The 19,867-nt window shown below is 47.4% G+C and overlaps 1 protein-coding gene across 2 annotated transcripts in view; it reads left to right on the top strand.

The window, feature by feature from the left end:
• The window catches only part of WWC1 (WW and C2 domain containing 1), an 83,460-nt gene that overhangs the window by 20,466 nt on the left and 43,127 nt on the right, over positions 1–19,867 (top strand). The window contains exons 3-8 of one of the 2 annotated variants that reach the window (XM_004679193.2): positions 3,482–3,558; positions 4,807–4,886; positions 10,007–10,136; positions 11,481–11,627; positions 12,776–12,849; positions 16,870–17,112. In XM_004679193.2, the coding sequence (XP_004679250.1) occupies positions 3,482–3,558; positions 4,807–4,886; positions 10,007–10,136; positions 11,481–11,627; positions 12,776–12,849; positions 16,870–17,112 (751 nt within the window). Of the gene's footprint in view, positions 1–3,481; positions 3,559–4,806; positions 4,887–10,006; positions 10,137–11,480; positions 11,628–12,135; positions 12,221–12,775; positions 12,850–16,869; positions 17,113–19,867 lie in introns of those variants that run through there. The other variant, XM_012722030.1, reaches the window with a different exon arrangement.

Genomic DNA, 19,867 nt, shown 5'->3' on the forward strand with positions numbered 1-19,867 from the left:
TAACCAAATTGAGGGGTGGGCCACCAGGGGATAGATGTGGCACTTAAGAAGGAGAAGAGCAGTGCAGAGGGGCTCTCCCATGCCACTCTGCAGCCAGACCAAACAGCTCCCACCACCGCAGGCACACACCTGGGAGAGACAGCAGCAAGAAGATGGCACGAATACGTGCCGGCCTGGACCCCATGAGAGGAGATTCAGGTAGGAGACGGGAGGTCAAAACTGTGATAAACTTGTACAAAGTAAGCAAACATAAAAATGACAATTATTAACTCTAGGGAAAACAAAAAGTGCTGGGAGGGAAAAGTAAGCAAAGGCACTCACATGGCTTTCCCTTGAATGGTGTTTACAGACTAAAAGCAATGCAGACACCTAGGACCGCTTTTGCCAAAGTAAGACTACCTTAGTAGGGCGGGAGCTGTGAGGGGCTTCATGTGCAGTGTACAGGCCACGGGCACAGAGAGAGATGCACATCCTCCAAGAGAGAAGCAAATTAATAATGCATAAAATTAAAAGTCTCACAAAGCAGGAATACCCACAAAATTGACTGAACTCTTCAAAATGGTCCCCCTTTGCAGAGTAATAGGACTAAGTGCTTGTGGAATGTTCTTTTTATAGTAGGTTGAACCAATAAACTGGGTTCATATAGAATAGATCTTGAATTAAAGCTTAAAATTAAAAATGAAGCACTGAGACTTGAAAGACAATTGCTAAGGTATTATTTGCATGTAAAATTCTTTTGCTGGTGAGGTATTGACTTTTTCCTGGTCGGGGTAATGATTATGTAACTGGGCTACATTTATGAAAATCCATCAAACTAGCCAGATATAATTTGTGCATTTTTTTTTCATTTGTATGTTTACTTCAACAAAAGTTCCACCTAAAAACTGCTGATAGACTGCATCCCGTTTCAGGAGCTTTGTTACAAGCAGGACACTCCTAGGTGATAATCCAGAAGATGATGGTCCAGCCCCAAATGGCCCCGTTGCCTAGAGTCTGTCCTTTTTGGAATTCTTTCCCCTCAGCATTTCTGAGCTTGCCCAAGGAACACTCGTGCTCCACACATCAGCCCTGACCTGTGGGTCCCCCACAGCCACCCTCTCCCTATTAAGGACAGGTCTGGCCATATTTACAGGCTCTTCCAGGCTGCTGTTAGGTTTCCTTGCAAGGGTAACCCCAAGACCAGTGGCCCAGCCTCATAAACAAGGTGAATGGCTGGATGGGGTGCTCCTAGAACAGATCCTGAGCCGCCTCTTGTATCTCCCCCTCTTACTTCCTCACTAACAACTGTCCACAATATTTTTTACTGCCAATCAGTGTCTAACAAATAACATTAAGTCCCTTGAAATTATGCTGAAAGTGCCTATTTGGGGAATGTGCTTATGTCAGTTTCTCCAGCTCCTATCCAGTCAGTACAGCAAAGACCAAGGGAACTGGGAGGCAGGAAATGAAAACTTCAAAATGGAAATAAAATCTTCCTGTGTCTGGAGTCCATGTTTATGACAAGGCCACAAGGCACACCTGACCGCGGGTTTCTGCTGCTCATCTTGCCTGGCTTCCGCCTTCCCCATCTGTTCTCCAGACCCCATCTTCATTGGCATCTTCACTGCAAACTCAGTAGAACTGTCAGATTGCCTTGGGTGCAAAACACCTTCACTGTTATCATACAGAGCAGTTTGACTTTCTTTTCCCAAACTTGCTAGTATTACAATTTAACTCTCCGTGTACACAATCAAAATGGCCACTCAAGTATCCCAACCAAATCTAAAGAGCAGCCTCCTCTCCATGACTGTCATTTCTCCCTGCGGACACTGGAAATTGCCAATGATCTCCATGTCAATTTTGCTAGCCTGGGAAACGTCCAGGTCCCCGCAGGTGATCTCGTCTCAGAGTGTCCAGGTGCTGTTAAACGGAAAGAGGGGGACATGATGGAATTTTTCCTGCCGTGGAATTCAGGACTCATGGGAGAAGCACTTCTCCTGCCTCTACAAAGAATAATTGTTCTTCTCCAGAACTGTGTGGGGTTGTCTTTGTTTTAAGGGACACTGTGAATTTTGTATCAGCCTCTTTCCCTTTTCACATCACTAGTTAGGAAGCTCGCAGCCTGACCTGCTGTGGAGGAGTCTTAGTGGAGACTCGGGTCAGGAATTGGTCCTTGTGGTGTATGGGGGCCCTCACCTCACTCTTGTCTGTCACCATTTTGTTTTCACGCTCTTTCTTCCTTTTGCATCATTTTGCTTACTTTGAATGTATTCTACTCTGTTGTGTTCATTTTTTTTTTTTAAAGATTTATTTATTTATTCGTACAGAACTGGGGTACAGGCCAGAGATGCGGAGGGTGAGAGGATTCACCAGAGACAGAGCGGGGAGCAGAACAGGCAGATCAACGAAGTACACTGCTGAGGGGAGCAGCGGGCGGGTCAGGAGAGGTCTGCCTCGCCATGTGGTCGCCTCCGGGGGCAGGAGGCGGGGATCGAACTCATGCGGAAGTGGCCTTAGTTTCTTAGTGCAGTGTTTTAACCCGCTGCGCCACCAGGGAGGGCCTGTGTTCATTTTTGAAAGCCTTAAAGTCCCTTTCCAAGACATAAATAAACAGTAAGATTACAGGTGCTGTTAGAACTACCAATAGACATTGGAAGGCAACCTGAAGCAAAGATCATTGTATCCAGAGAGTAAGATTGCAGGTGATTTATTTTTCCTTTTCAAATGTACATTAATCATGTAAAGTGCACAAACAATCTTTTTAGTAACTTTTTCTCATTAAAAAAGTAATGAAGGGCCCTCCCTGGTGGCACAGCAGGTTAAAACACTGCACTGAGAGGCTAAGGCCACTTCCGCATGAGTTCGATCCCCGCCTGCCCCGGAGGTGACCACATGGCATGGCAGACCTCTCCTGACCCGCCCGCTGCTCCCCTCAGCAGTGTACTTCATCGATCTGCCTGTTCTGCTCCCCACTCTGTCTCTGGTGAATCCTTTCACCCTCCGTATCTCTGGCCTGTACCCCAGTTCTGTATGAATAAATAAATACATCTTTAAAAAAAAAAAGTAATTGTTCATTAGAAAATAAAAAAACTACAAAGCTGAAAATTTGTATTATTCATCACCCAAATCTCTTGATAATGGTGTTATCTTTAGACTTTAGGTGCATATGTGAGTGCATGTATTTGTTTTTTCTGTATATTTTTCAAATCAAAGTTTTTATTTATAGATTTTTTTTACATGAACTATTGTTTGCATGTAACAATGAGTTCTGGACATTTTCCCTTATGATTCAGTGTTCTTTTGTACCATCATTTAAAATTGCACAAATCTTACAGGTCCTACTTTATTTGTCATATTTATTGAACGGATTCCTTTTTGCTGAGTACTTAGGCTGTTCACAATTAGCCATTCAATTCCAGGTTTATCTAGATGGCCCGAAAGAACAAATTTTACCAAACCATGTCTCTTCTACAGTTTTTTTCTTTTTTCTGTCTCATTGCAGTGGTCTCTGGTTCATCATCCAGCTCCAAGTATGACCCTGAGATCCTGAAAGCTGAAATTGCCACTGCAAAATCCCGGGTAGGGGCGTTTGCCTGTCCTGTTGATGGGGGTCATCAGGGTAGCCTTAGGTCGCCAGCCCCTCCAGACTTGAATAGAGGCTTCAGCTAGGCAGTGGCAGCCACTAACAAGACCTGAAATATTAGCAGTAGACGTCTTCATTGTCATAGTAACAATATTGGTAAACAGCAGCTACCATTTTCCATGACATCACTATATGCAAGGCAGAGTGCTTGGTACTTCATGAGTATCACATCCCAACAACTGCACAAAGTAGCTGCTGCCATTACTTGTATTTTAAATATGAACAAACAGGCTTGTGGGTACTGAGTACCACACCTAAGGCCAGAAGCGAATCACGGCTCATGCCACAGTTCATAATGTAGTGTGTTACTGCATGGTCTATTTTACCGTATTTAGTTGCTTCATGTTTATTTATCTTAGGGGATAGCTACTGTTATTCCCATTTTACTGATAAGAACACTGAGGCACATAGTTAAGTAACTTGCTCAATGTAAAGTCAGTATTTTGAACACTGATTTAGTTTAATTTCAAATAGCTTCTGCAGACTCAGATGCCTGACAGAAAACAAGAAGTGGGGGAAGTAGGCTGGCGGTGAGGCAAAGGGAGTAGTGAGGACTGTATAACCCATGTATAATGGGTTGTTGAATTTCAGCTCTGGCCTCTTATGCCCCTGCTGTCATGTGAGTTCACTGTTGGTAGATCTTTAAGTATTTTTAGAGAAGAATTGTATATCTATGTTTACTATATGAGCTCACTCAGCATTTAATTATTAGGCGCTAATTTTTTAAATTTTAGTAATACTGAAGGCTAAAGAAAACATTCTTGCAGGCTGGGTCTGGTTGCCAGGCCATGTATTGCCTCAAAAGTTATTATAATATTTCTTATGACTGTGTACAGCACTCCTGTACTTCTTTAAGTAATGCACAGCCCTGGGAACTGCCATTATCCTCACCCACCAGAACAGGAAAGGGGGGATCAGAGGTGACTTGACAGAGGTCAGCCAGCTAGGCATGGGAGGCCAAATAAAGGCTAGCTAGGAATGACCAGGAAAATGACAGACCAAATGAAGGCCAACTGGATGGCCTTCACCAGTGACATCAGTGAAGGGAAGATATAGTGGCCATGTGAGCTAGAAATGGTGACTGGGTCATTAGAAGGGACAGCAAGGGGTCTTGGATACCTACTGGGGAAGAAGGCAGCCTGCGGCTCACTACCAGCCCATGTGTGTGGTCTTCTGTCATCCAGGTCAACAAGTTGAAGAGAGAGATGGTTCACCTCCAGCAGGAGCTGCAGTTCAAAGAGCGTGGCTTTCAGACTCTGAAGAAGTAAGTCCACCTGCCATGGACCCCTCCCAGACGCTTCTCTTATCCCCTTTTAGTCTGTCTTCTCTCCAGTTCTTTTCTTCCCTCCTCAAAATGCGATTCACCTTCCATTCCAGCTCTGGTCCACTGTGGTATTTAACTAAAAATGTTCTCCCACAAGGTTGAGATTTAGAAAGCAGAAGGGAACCCACTGGAGACTACAGATTTCTTATCATCCTCTGAATTCCTAAAGCTGTTAAGGTCTGTGCCATCCAGCAGAGCTTTACGAACCAGTCATACAAACAGGGAACATATGATGTCACTGTGCACCCATCTCCTCACTCCCACAGTGAATAAAGAGATGTTCCATGACCCCTGAAAGCAAGTATGGACCTCAGTGACCCCTGAGAGCAAGCATGGACTTCACCCAGTGTCTTTCAGTGTCCAGTGTCTTCCATAACGAGCACATTCCTAGGAGAGTGTGTATGGTGCCGTGTGCCCCATGCTTGATGGGCGACCTCAGAGTTTCCAGGGTAACTTTGACCCAATGTAAGTTTCTCCCTTTTAGGAGCTGACTAGCAGCTCCTCTGCAGGGCTCTGCTCTGGCTTTAGAACAGGAGTGTCCATTGTCCCCCTGACAGTCATGCTTGCTGGGATTTGTGAGGCAAATGTGCTGGGGAGCACCTACCTCCACCACTACCTTCACGCTACCTCGAAAGTCTGTAAGGGGTGTTCGTTTAGCTAACGCCATCTCTACAGAGGAGGAAACCAAGTCCCTTGGAAGGACTCAGTGTTAGTGGACTGTTACTAAGCACAGCACAGACCTGAGACTTTGACATGAATCAAGTTCAGTGAGCCTGCTGAGCCAATGAACACACATTCTGAGTGCCTGGGGTCCCCTTGGAGAGTCCAGGGAGGACATCCGGTAGATTTCTCCATCCTCGGGAACATCTCAGAATCCCAGTAAGGCTGCATCCAGACAGGAGGCAGCTTCTGAAGTCATTTACTTTCTCTCTCCCTATTACTGCCCTTTTTTTCATCCTATAAACTTCAAATCTACCCCACTGCTCTCTGGCCACAACCCCCAGCCTCTGGATGTCTGACTGGAGACTCCATTCATTGAGGAACTGTGCCACCTGTTGAGGGCATAGTTGCTTCAGGGTTATTCATATTTTCCCACCTCCCCCACCCCCATGAATTCTCCCACAGCACAAGGTAAGAAGAAATTGTGGTTTTATATTACAAATTGTCTATAATACATTTTTTTTGGTATTACAAAAAGCAACACCAAAAAGTATTTTAAATGATGACCTTATATGTGTGTGTGTGTTATAGAGCTACATATTGATGTGTGTGTTTATGCACATACATGTGTATATGTCATCATTTAAAATACTTTCTAATTTGAAAAATGTGTTACACATGATTCGTAATACAGTCCTGCCTCTTAACCCAGATGCTATAAACTCCTAAAGACAAGGGACTGTGCTTTATGCTTCTTGATACTCGGCAGCACCAAGGACAGTGGAGGGCAATAACGTGAGTTCAGACAGTCCCTGGTTTTTGTTCTATGAAGCAAATAGCTCCTCACTCTCCACTTTGTAGTAGCACCACTTGAGAGCACAGATTTGAGCACTTCTAGCTCCCGGCAACTGCCTCCCCTCCTCCTCTTGGAGTCCCCCCCAGCTCTGGTTAGAACACTTCCCATTATTCTCCCAGCCACCACAAACCTGTTTTACTACTTTGTGACCCTGTAGCAGCATTGAAAATCTTGTCGTTTGGTAAGCTGATCCCCAAGCACCAGAGACCAGCCTCCTTTATTTTTCCCTCCCTCCTCTCCATGCTTGATATCTGGCCCAGATAAGAGTTCCTCACAGCTCTGGCTGCTCAGCTCTGTCCTGGAAGCCAGCTCCTGTGTTTGGTGAGGAGGAAGGCATCTGCCCTAATGCACACCTTGGCAGAGGTTAGGGGTTAATGTAGGCACAAGAGGCCAGTGGACTGGGTTCAAATTCCAGTTCCTTGGGAACTTGGGAAAATGACTTAAACACCCCTCCACCCCCCAGCTCTGGTTTCTTTGTCTGAAGAATAGCTTATTGGAAAGGTCATATTGGAAATTCCACCTCAAGGCAGACCAAAAAAAGCCTGGCAGGGAGGGAGAGTCCAGTGAGTGTGGTGGGCTGGGCACCTCTAGCTCATTGCCTTTTTGAACTTTGGAGGGGACTCAGATGAACTTACAGTTCATCCTGGCCTGAGGCTGCTCAGGGAAAGCACTGGTGCAGTCACTCTGTTTCATTGTCCTTACCCCCATCTGAGGATTTTTGTTGTGCCTCACCTATACATGAGGACACTGATGGGGTTTGAAAACAGCTCCCAAGCCACGGGGCCAGTCAGCATTGGACTGTGTTTTGAGCCCAGAACTACAGGATTTTGAAGCTTAAACCAAATGCTAACCTGTCTGGTTCCCGATAACCTCCTCCACAGACACCCCTTCTTCCATCTCTCTTGGGATCCTTTTCAGAGTCTAGGAAGGGGATGATCCCATTAGCCCCCTCTCTTTGAGGGGGGGGGAGGGGAAATGTATCCCTGTGTTTGATGTGTGGTCAGTAATCCCGGTTCTAAAGCTACAGATTGATGTGGATTAAAGGCCACCTCTTAGAGGAGGTTGGAACATCCAGACCAAAGCTTGGGATTTGGGGCTGTCAGCTGCCCTGAGCCCTTGTAAATAGGAGAGAGTTGAGACTTGGTGTGTCATCCTCGTGGGAGGACAGCAGTTCCGTGTCTCTGCAGGTCCCCTGAGCCGCCCTGCCCAGGTGGGCGTAGTCTGGGCAAGACTGAGAGGAGCTGGCTGCTGCCTGGGCCTCTGCCCTGCTTCCCTGTGGCTCTCCTGTGGCTACCGGGCGTGTGAACCTCTGAAGTGCTGGGCGAAAGGACAGCTGCACGATTTGGAAATCCTAAAACATACGCATCCCCCCACCCCACGACCACACAACTTTTCTTTCCCTTAAAAAAAGATTCATTCACTGAGAGTATAATGGTGACCCTTTGTTCCCTGCCTCTCCCCACCCTCCCCCCAAGTCCCAAGAGTGTTCCCTTTCGGACTACTCTCCACAGCCAAATTCCACAGCCTGGGTTGCTAAGGCCCCTGAGACATCAGGTAGGGGCAGTTTGAGGAGCCCAAGGCCCAGCAGACAAACCCCTTCTGTCTCATCCTGCTGAGGATTCAAAGCCAGCCTCACCCTTCTGGCAGAGGGCGGCTGAGAGCGGCCCCCTCCCCAGTGCCCCCAACCCCTGGGCTTGCTCGAGCAAACAGTGTCTCCCCTGTCCCCCTCGACTTGGGATCGAGCCACTCGATCCTGACACCCACTCGAGGGAGCCTCCTTTCCAGGCCTCTGCTGGAGAGAACTCCCCTTCGTCTGATTTTCTAGACTAAATCTGAGACCCGTCCTGCCCGACCTGTAGACTCGCCAGGTCTAACTCCTCGAAAGGAATAGACAGCTATTTTTAGTGGGGAGACATAAATGGGGCTTTGTTTTCCCTCCATGGAGGCTGAACGGAGGAGGTGTGGACTGTGCTGACACCCCGGGCCTCCCTCCCTCTCCTGCTTAGAGGCATGGACTTGAGACCTGGGTGCCCACCTAAGTCCCCAGTTCAGGTTATTTTTAGCCCGGACAATTTGGTCTCTAACTGGAGAGCAGAATGGCATGTCTGTGAGCGGCTTCTGGCCTAACATAATGGGTTTGTGGTGTTCCTGCAGACTGTAAAACTTCCTTTCCTTTCCTGGAGTCTCAGACCTCAAGCCTGACTTTTGACAAAAGCGTGAAGCAATGACAATGTATCTGTGCCCTCCAGACCATTTCCACAACACAACTCTTCTCCCCTATGATGGGAACCCCACCACCACTTGGTTTGGTTTGATTTTTAGAAATGACTTTGTGACCCCTTTTCCATCCACATCAAGATAAACCTGTATATAAGTCCACAATACACCAATGAGCTCTCCAGTTATAATTATTTTAGTACTTTGCATCTGGTACATCCTAGCTTACCAGGTGACTTTGTCCATCTCTGACCCCATTTGACCCTCCTAATAACTCCATGAACATGGACTAGGCCAAAGACATTATTCAGAATTTTTCAGGGGAGAAAGCTGAGGTGTTTTGCAGTTGAAGATGATGTCCCAGATCACATGCTAAGAAGGAGGGGTGGAGCCTCCCTGTTAGCCTAGGGGTTAAGTCTCAGCACTGTCACTGCTATGACTTATGTTCCATCCCTGGCCAGGGAGCTGACCCACATAATGTAGCAGGCTTCTTCTGTCTCCAGTGAATCTTCTCACCACCCCCATATATATAGCTGGTCTACACCCCACTTCTCCTACACAAAAAATACATCCATACATACACATAAGGAAGTAGAGAGGGCAGCTTTTCGTCCTTCTAACCTTTCCTTTGTTGTGTCAGTTTATGTGCTTATTAAAAGCAGTGGTCCTCACCAGGAGTGATTTTGTTCCTCCCCCAAAGGATATTTTTGGCAGGGTATGGAGATAATATTGGTCGTCACAACTCAGAACCGAGATACTAGTAGCACCTAATGGGTCGAGATGGGACCCATGGGATATTACTACATCTCACAGTGTATAGGGCAGCCCCCACAGCAAAAAATGATCGAGCCCCAAGTTTCAAGAGTACTATGGTTGAGAGCCTTGGCTTAAGGTACTATTCTATGCCAGATACTAAAACTGTTCAAACATGCTCAACCCTGTCTCCAACCATATGCCTGTCAGAGTCCAGGATTCCAGCACAGAAACTGTTAATTATAATACAGTGTAGTGCATAGTGTTGTGGCTGCACACCATGTGTTATGGGGTCACCTAGCCCAGCCTGGGGAGCCCAGGGAGGTAATCAAGGAAGGCTTCCCCTCAGACCTGACATTTAGAGGACCATTAGCCTCAAGAATGCTGTTGCTTCTATAGCCACACACTATTTGCAACTGCACAGCGACCTTCTGTGCCTTTCCCATCTGCAGGGCAGGGAGGATGCTTTCAGAGGGACCGAAAAACCGTGGGCTGTGCTTCTCCCCTCAGGAAAGCCTACACCTGGCCCCGTCTTCGTTTCTTTGTCTGACCTTTCCCATTGACTGTCTCTTAGAATCGATAAGAAAATGTCTGATGCTCAGGGCAGCTACAAACTGGATGAAGCCCAGGCTGTCTTAAGAGAAACCAAAGCCATCAAAAAGGCCATCACCTGTGGAGAAAAGGAAAAGCAAGATCTCATTAAGGTACGCACGTTCCCGGTGACCTGGGCCCTGGCCCCATTGCTCTTGAGCACCCGTCTGTCCAGTACTCCTGGGGCTACTGCCAGTCACTGAGGTCACCTTGCTAGTTTTCTTGGACTGTTGGTTCTCATTGTATAGAAGAGGAGATGGAAGTTCAGAAGCACTCAGTGACTTTCCCAAGGTCACACAGCATGTGTAAATGGCAGATCTGGAAAAGAGCCCTGTTGTCTAGACTAACGACTGTCCTGGCCACGAGCTCTCACCACCTGACTGACTTTTCAACGAGCCAAATGGAGGGCAGGGAGTTTCGACATACTAACCTTGACATCAACACGGTAGTCTTTATAAGCGTTTCATGGTATGTATTGACTCTCTGCTGGGGACAGAACGACTAACAACAGATATGAAGCAGTGTGCTGGGCAGTAGAGCCAAATCCTCTGCATGCATGGTGCTTCCCTTCCTGCCATCAATGCTCACTGATCCCCGTTATAAAGATAAAGACTATAAAAACTCAGACAGCCCATGGTGGGGTCCGGATTCAAATGCATGAAAGCCTTGCTCGGAAGCTGCTTCTCTTAATCCCTCTCCATCCTGCCTCGTCCCCCGGGAACAACCCTGGCCTCTGAGATTGTATTCCTGTTCCTCATGGAAGATAGGAGGCCGAGACTCAGATGCAGTAAATGGCTTACAAAAGGGGGCTTTCTTTACGCTCTAAGACAAACAGTAGCTTCGAAGCTTATGCCTGGGGCTGCAGCCCATTGAGACTATTCAGATGATGCAGTGGGGGACGGTGAGGCAGTGTCCAGGCATACTCAGCAAATGGAAGCCCCGAGTCTTAATTGATGGACCAGGACCAAATCCGGACACTGTCAGTGACCATATTCTCCATCAACAATTGCCTTGGTATAAATTGGGGTGAGGGTGGGTAAAGCCTGGGTCATCCCTCACACTGGTCAGGAGGAAATATGATCGTGGTAACACTGTGTTAGCACCTCCCACTGTTCACCTCATTTCATTGAAATGATGGTCCTGGGAGATTGAACTTGTGATGACTCCCACTTTGCAGGAGAGAAACTGAGGCTCAGAGAGGTTAACCAACTAGCTCAGATCACACAGCCAGCAAGTACCAGAGCAGGGGTTCCAAATCAGGCAGTGTGGCTCCATACTGGTCTCTCTTGGACCCAGCACATGTCTGGCTTGAGTAAGCTCCCAGTCATTGTCAGCCCTTCCCATGATAAGTAGGAGATCTGGGGTAAGCCTGGGCTCCCACTAAGTCTCCAAAGGTAAAGAGGAAATGGGAGCTCCTTCCCAGAAAGGTGGTCACTAATCCCTGCCTCCCCCTTCAGAGCCTCACCATGCTGAAGGACGGCTTCCGCACCGACAGAGGGTCCCACTCAGACCTGTGGTCAAGCAGCAGCTCCCTCGAGAGTTCGGGCTTCTCACTGCCCAAACAGTATCTGGACGTGAGCTCCCAGACAGACATCTCGGGAAGCGTGAGTAGGCAGCAGTGCTGCTGGGGCCCTTGGGACAATCTCCAGAGGGGACCTCCTCACCTTACTCACCTAAGGGCTGGCCAGCAGCTCTCCAGTGGGGCTGGCTGCTAGCTACTAGACTCCTGCACATCTCCTGGACCTAGGATGGAGATGACTCCCTGCCCCTGGTGCTGCCTGCCACATGCTAGCGTCTAAAAGCTGCACAGAAAACACTTCGCTTTCCCTCATAAGACTTTGCAGGCTCGTGCTGTTTTCCTTTCATCCACTGAAAAACAGAGGAGAGCATCCTCCTGTTTGTCCCAAAACGATGCAGGAAGCTCTGAGCTGCCTGATTGATTACCTGTCAAAAGTACAGCCTAGTCATGGCAATGAATTCTGCCAGTGCTGTCTGTTGCAGCTCATGCAGCGTCAGAGCAGGACTGACCCAGTACTTGTCCCTCTGGGAGAACTTTTCTTTTCCTAGAACACAGAAACATTCCTAGTGACGAGGAACAAGGCCACCTCCCAGCCTCCCTGGCTTAAGTGCTATCCTGATGTAATTTCCATAGTTGGGTTCCCACTTGTGAAGAGAAGCTATGTCCACGTCTAACTGGGTGAGCCTTGGAGCTTTTTGATGCCCTTGGCAGACTGGCATGGCACGTGGGGCTGCCTCCTTACCCTGACCACCCAGTGTCCAGCTACTAACCAACTGGGGGCCCAAGTATTGCTGAGGGAGCCTTGTGCTATATCGCAAGATGTAGGACCTTTTCCTCACTCGCCCAGTGCTTCATTTCTGAATTCCCTTTACCAGCACCCCCAGAATGGCTTCCTTGTGTACTGGCTGCTCCTGTGGCCTCCTGACCTTCTGACTGTCTTCCCTGCTTCTGTGGTTTGAATGGGCTCCAAGCCATTGGAGCTGCAAGGTGGTATTCTGAGCCCATGGCTTCTCTCTAGAAATAAGAGATTTGGGGTTCTTCCTGTGGCCTGAAGGAAGACAAGTGTTTTTGCCTAACCAGCTGGCCTGGGAGCCACATAGCCAGATCAATAATTGGGGGGCTATTCTTTTCTATTGCCCAACGTAAGCCGCCAAGTCTCCAGTGAGCTCTTGAAGCCCAGCTCAGCACTGATCACAGCAGCCATCTAATTTTCAGCTTTGTTCTGTCCTCCAGTTCGGCACCAGCAGCAACAATCAGTTGGCAGAGAAGGTCAGATTGCGCCTTCGATATGAAGAGGCTAAAAGGAGGTAATTAGAGGCCGAGGGGTAGAGGGCGCTTTCACAATAACAGCTATTGTGGTCAAGTGTATGCTTGTGTACCTGCTTTCATGCATCGTCTCTTATTTAATCTTCACCAAGATCATGCAAATGGGCATAAAAATCTTTGTATTTTAATCTTCTTTGAAATCAAAAGTGGAAATGACTGGTCCAGAAACACTTCACTAGATAAAGAGTTAAACTATGTTTTGAACACAAATATAGTAAATCTTAAAACCTGCTAGATCTTTCCACCTGCTAGAGTCAGTGTCTGTAATAAAGTACGTACTACACTTTGATTGTAACAGGAGGCATGAAAGGGTATTTGTGGTATTATTGTACACCAAGTTGACTTCAGGCGCACTGGATCCAGTTATTAAAACAGTGTCACATAGGCTCAATATGGATCCTACCCATGTCAGTGCCTCCTGCCCAACAGGAAGAGAACTGTGCATTTCAACCATGAAGACCCAGAAATATTAGGTATTCTGTGGCTTCTGGAATCCTAAGCAATGGGATTCTACTGCCACAAGTAGAATGATGCTCAAAGCAGACATTTTTAGATCACCTGTTATGAGTCAGACATTGTACTAAATTACATGTATGTACACCATCTTACTTAATTTTATAGTGTTTAATAGAGCATAGCTTGTATTACCTCCACTAGTCTAAGATAGTTCATGATTTTCCAAGAGAGTGGTATCAGAATTCAAACCCTGGACAATCTTGCCCCAAAGCCATGATTGTCCAGTGCACTGAGGCAGCCTTACAGGGTAATAAGTGGCAGGGAATGAAGCCAGAGATACTGTATCTATTGCTCAGTAGGCTAAATTGCCTCGCTATGAACCAGAGGGCTGCCCCTCTGCCAACCCTGTGTTAACAGTAGAATCTTTTGCAGCAATGACAGAAATCTGATAGAAACTACAGGAAGCATAAAAGGGAATTTGTTGGCTTGTTGAACTCCAGGCTGGCCTCAGGCACAGCTAAATCCAGGGATTAAAATGGTATCACATAAGGGTCTCCCTGGTGGCACAGGGGGTTAAGTCTCAACACTATGAGCCTATCAGCAGCCATTGCAGAATAAGTTTGATCCCCTATTTCGATCCCCAGCCAGGGAGGTGACCCAGACCTCTCCTGTCTCTCTCACTGTTCCCCTCAGCAGTGTACTTCATCAATTTGCCTATTCTGCTCCCTACTCTGTCTTTGGTGAATCTGCTCACACACACACCCCACCCTGCACCTCTGGCCTACATGCTCTTGTATGCAAAAATAAATAAAAATAAATCTTTAAAAAAAAAAAAACCATGATATCACATAAACTCAATCTCTGTCCCTTTCTCCATCTTGCTTGACTTTTTGTTGACACATTTTCCTATCAAAGTGGCAAGATGAATCTCAGCAATCCTAGGCTTACCTATTACATTTCCCAGCAGTTTTAACAGGTTTGGGGTTTGAGACTCACGGGCTTTTCTGGGTGAAGCAATCATTGCTGCAGATGGGGTACATTAGAATTACCCCCACTTTGGAGATCCAGGCATGGGTCTACTACCCAACTCTGGGAAGGAGACTGTGGTCAGCCTTGTGGGAAGCAAGTGACTTAAACATATGGGAAGAGTGATTTCCCAGAGAAAGCTTGGAATATTGTTAACAAAAGATGAAGAAATTGGAACCTGCTCAGGTAGGGAGTCCTGTGTACTATCTCAGCTCCCCCTACAGGCTTAGCAGGTCTTGGACAGCCACTTTTTGTCCCTAAAAGGGACCACTCTGAACCCTGAATCTATTGTAGCCTTTTGTAATGCCGGCCTTAGATGATCAGTGTTGAGAGTAAAGGATTGAAATGTTCCCTCTGGGGTTGAGTCCTTAAACTTCTCACCACAGATCATCCCAGCTCACTAACTTGGTCCAGCATCTTGTCTCCTCACCCTCCAAAGCTAGTTTAAGCATGAATGCCACAGCAACCTGCTGATGAGAAAGCAGAGGCTGCAGGACTTGAGAGAGGGAGGCCAGGTGGCCATAATGCAAATTCTGGTGTTTGTATGCCAAGCTTTGTCGCTTGGGCATTTCTGGGGAATGAGTCTAGCAGTTTTCATCAGGTTCTCCAAAGGCTGGATGACCCAATGTTTAAGAAGCACTGGCACAGAGAAATTTCACTAGAAAGTACATCCAGGAAAGCATCAATCACCGCTCCTTGTCCCCTGTGTACCAGAGCTGCTGCCAGACCCGCCATACCACTCTCTATCCTCAAAGCAGCCAGAGCCACGAATATCTCCCAGAGCCAGTCTTGATGGGTTGCTAAATATGGGAATATGGGATTTAAAAGATCCCTGCTAAAAGATGGGCATGGGAAATGAGCAAAACTGGAATGCTGACTACATAACCTGGAGTATTTGTCTCCAACAATGTTTTAATAAACTAAAGCTTGGCCGCATAGTATGCAGATAAGTTTGGGAGCCCAGAGACCCGGACTCTTGGCCACCATTGGCCATGTTTATGATTGCAGCCTTAGGGGACATCTCTTGGGATGTCTGTCCAGTAGGGTCAGCCACAAGGATTTTATTCTGGTGGGCACATGGGGTAGGCTGAGGCAAAGATGAGATAGATGAAAGCACTTGGCAAAGGCTAAATCCTAAAGGATCACATCATGACTACTACTAGATACTTGTAGCAGCACTGGCGGTTACCCTGAAAATCTCAATTTGGGCCAAAGGTAATATGATACCTGGTGTTCATATGACCCCAGACAATGTGTAGAGTGCTTCACTGGTGTATTCTCATTTGGTTCTCATTGCTCACTCTAATTTTTCTTAATCTCCACCCAATATATGAAGGTAGTGAGTCTCAAAGAAGCTAAGGGATAGGAATCCCAACTCCTTTAAATATTTATTAAGTGCCTGCAGTATACCATGCAAGAAGCTTGTGATAGCATAATGCTTTTTTTTTTTTTTAACTTAAAGATTTGTGTATGCATATAATAGCTGGGGTACCCGCCAGAGGTACAGGGCAGGTGGTATGAGAGGGTTCACCAGAGACAGTGAGGGGAGCAGAGTAGGCAGATCTACTGAAATGCACTGCTAAGCGGAGCAGTGGGTGAGACAAAAGAGGTCTGCTGTACCATGTGGGTCAGCTCCCTAGCCAGGGGTCAAACTCATGCTGCATTGGCTGCTGCTAACTTTATAGTGCTGAGACTTAACCCCTTATGCCACCAGGGAGACCCAGCAAATGCTTTCTTAAGAAAACTTTCCTTCCATTAAGTAGGCCAGAGCCAAGACTGCAAATTAAGGCTTCTGAACCCAGATCCACAGTTGTTAACGCTCTGACTCCTCCCACACTGCCATCCTCTGAGCTGACAGTGCATGGTTAACAGTTAACTATGTATTGGATTGTTGGGAAAGTCAATGACAACTTAATGGTATTTGCTGTCTTCTGTGTTCTAAAGACATTGTAGTTCATTCTCCAACAATTCTGCCAGGGGGTTTGCTCAACATTAGGCACCGAATCAGTCGTCCAACCAGGTGATGACAGTAACTGCAGAAACATCTACTGAGTGTTTACTATGTGCCAAATACTGTGCTTTCAAATTCTATGAGTTATGTCATAGAATATTCAAGCACAGCTCCATGACCCCTTAAGGAGCTTTTGTTAATTTCCAGCCAAAAAAAAAAAAATGAAGTGACATGGCCAAGGTCACATTAGTTGTCTTTATTAAAAGACTCTAGCCTGGTGACCAATCCAGCTCTGCTACGAAGCTTTGTGTCCCTCAAGGCAAGGTCACTGCCTTGTTTCTCTTTTTCACAGCCCACTCATTGTTGGCACATGGTAGGCATTGCGTGTGCTTGGTACATAATAATGTGTTCCCTGACATGCCATGCCGATCCAGAGGAAGACAGGAACTACCAAAGATGGCACTGACATTTCATGGTTCCTTGGACTTCGTATCCTTGGAAACAGACTGGAACCCCGCTCCCGTAATGCCTTTGGGCACACCAGTCATGTGCACTTCTCCGCCCTCAGGATCGCCAACCTGAAGATCCAGCTGGCCAAGCTGGATAGTGAGGCCTGGCCAGGAGTGCTGGATTCGGAGAGGGACCGACTGATCCTCATCAACGAGAAGGAGGAGCTGCTGAAGGAGATGCGCTTCATCAGCCCCCGAAAGTGGACTCAGGGGGAGGTGGAGCAGCTGGAGATGGCCCGGAAGCGCCTGGAGAAGGACCTGCAGACGGCCCGGGATACCCAGAGCAAGGCGCTGACTGAGAGGTGGGTGGGCAGGGCTGGCGAAGTGGCGGGGCCCCTCCGTTTAGAGACCTAAGAACTTTCTCATGTAGCAGGTGGGGGGGCGTGTCTCATGTAGCAGATGGGGGGGCGTGATCTACCATCCATCTCCCCAGTTCTTCACACAATGTATCCCATAACCAGAACATCTGCTCAGAATTCAGGAATGCTTTTCTGACTAAGGAAAACTTTTCCACTGAAGTCTAGTTTCGAGCATTTGGTCTGCAGCTTTACCCAAGTGTTTCCCCGAGCAGTGCATACTCTCGGTGTATAATATTTTCTCTCATACATTCATTTATTCTCCTGCTGGTCATGACCCACCCAATGGGTCTGCACACCTGCTAAGGAGTTGCTATTTGCAGGTTGCAAAGTACCGCTTTAGATGGGCATTGCAAGCTGAGATGCTTACTGGGCCACGCAGGTGAAATACTAACTAGAGGCCTGCATGGCAGTGGACAGTGGCAGACTGGAACTCCTGGACCCTGCTTGTCAAAAGCAGCTCTGCCACCCACCTTCGGTGGGACTGAGGCTGTAGCTGCCTGAGCTCCATGTCTCAGAAAAAAAGTTGTTTGGCTATTTAATTTTTAAATATTGGCAACTAATCCACATTAAAAACAACAACACTGTGAAAGCTAGCAGAGCTTCTTCTGCCCACTTGATAAGCCTGAAAAGCACTGACTTATTTTCTGTAGTTTAGAACTTTTAACATCCTTTATTTTCTTAGGGGGCCCACCAATCTCCACGTCCACACATTGCACAGAGTACTGGCCTCTGTTCACAGTAGGGCCTCCAACCACAGCTTCCCATTCATTCATTCACTTAGTCCACCAGCCAGTCATCGATCCAGTCATTCAGTCCATCAACTGTGCATATTCTGTGTGCAATGCAGTTTGGAAGAGCCAGCAATTATTAAGGCATATTCCCTCCCCCCATACCCTTAACATGAGTTATTTCCACATTATTTTGACAACATACTTTATTGAGCAATACCTACCCATATGGAGCTTAGAAATAGTGATAGTGATTTGTGTGTGGTGTATGCACGTCTGGGGGCTGAAGCAAGCAAGTGTATTCCTCCCTTCATGAAAGCAGAAGCCAAAGCCCAGTTTGCAAAACAGGTAAACTTGACTGCATTCCAGTGGAAACAGATGGGAATTTAGGTGCCTGGATGTGGTCTTCCTGTGTCACCCTATGATGGGGTCATAAAATGCCTTCTGGAACCTTCTGAGCTCTAGGATACCCAGCAGCAATACAACCCAGGCGACCGAGTGCATACCATTCACATAGGGCAGAATACCAAATGGATGAAGTTGAACAGCCTCTGCCTGGCTCTTGTGAGCACATCGCCGAGTCCATTGACTGGTGGATAGTGGGGAATCTCCCCGCCAAGCCCTTCAGCAGACCTCTCCCACGGAGTGTCACTTTCCTCTCTTCCATCCTCCCCGTGCAGGGATAACTAATTAGCTATTAGTTATCAAGCAGGTGGAAGGAGAAAAGGGAAAGAACTGCCACATAGGAGCTTTGTATCCCCTGGACGACCTGCCAGGTCTCTTCTTTAAGGCCTCACCAAGACTGTCTCACCCTCCCTTGGGCTGTGCACCTTTGGGACCAGGCTTGTATGTTTGTGCCCTATTGTGGTTAGTGCCCGTTTAAAGGAAAATTTGGCAGCTGGCCCCAGTAGCTTCCCAGACCTCTGTGTGCCTCTCCTGGCTGGCCTCCGTCTCTCACTTGTTCCCAGCCCAATAGCTGCCCTAAGTCCATAACTTGGTCAAGCTTAAAGCCAGCTGAAGAGAACAGATTCGTGACTGCTTTTACTCTGTGCAGTCAGGAGAGACTCTTGTCCCTGCTGACCTTGAACCAGGCCATTAACCAAAATATTCAATATGGGAAAATGGGTAATTTTCTCCATATCTACCTAGTTAAGAACCAGGCCATTAACCAAAATATCCAATATGGGAAGATGGGTAATTTCCTCCATATCTACCTAGTCAAAAGACAGGTGGCCAGGCCAGATTGTGAATTGAGGCGCTTCTCTGCTATACTTATGGTTTCTGGAAACTGGGGTGGGATGTTCTTCTAGACACCCCTGTGGTAGACTCCATGCAAAAGCTACTCTTATTTGCCAGACCCCGAAACCTGTATCATATCTCATTTAAATCTCCCAGTCAAGCTAGGGTTAATTTTTATTACTGCCTCTACCCCATCTTTTAAAAGTCTCATTGCTTCCCCAGACAGCAAGTTCACACGCCCAGCCCAGGGAAGCCAGAATCCCCATCCTCAGCGGCTTCTGAGCAGGCAGCTCTGAGGACCCAGGAGGTGCTGGGGGCCAAGGACAGGAAGAGACGTGAGGTTCAGTGGCAGGACCAGGCAGACGGGTGCTGATGCGAGGAGGCTCTGAGAGGAAGCCCAGCAGCAGTGTCAGTGCCTCCAGCTGAGTGCCCCGTGCCTTGGGTTCCAGGTCTTTTGACTCTCATGCTCCCCACGCCTCTCTTTCCTGTCTCTCTCAAAATAGGATTATTATACTTCTCACCGTCACACAACAGCCTCTCCTTGAGGAAGGACTGGACACCTCCAGAAAGGCCTGCCAAACCCAAACCCAGTCACAACTGATGGGCACACAGACAGCCGGACTACCCTCTTCCCTTTCTATTCCCTGCTGCCCTCCCCACGCCCTGGGGACCCTCCTCACTGTGACATGATAGGATATGCTGAACCGGGAACCCCAGCCACTGTAATACAG

This window comes from Condylura cristata, unplaced genomic scaffold, assembly GCF_000260355.1.
Source record: "Condylura cristata isolate star-nosed mole 26May11 unplaced genomic scaffold, ConCri1.0 scaffold00008, whole genome shotgun sequence".
NCBI classification, from domain to species: domain Eukaryota; kingdom Metazoa; phylum Chordata; class Mammalia; order Eulipotyphla; family Talpidae; genus Condylura; species Condylura cristata.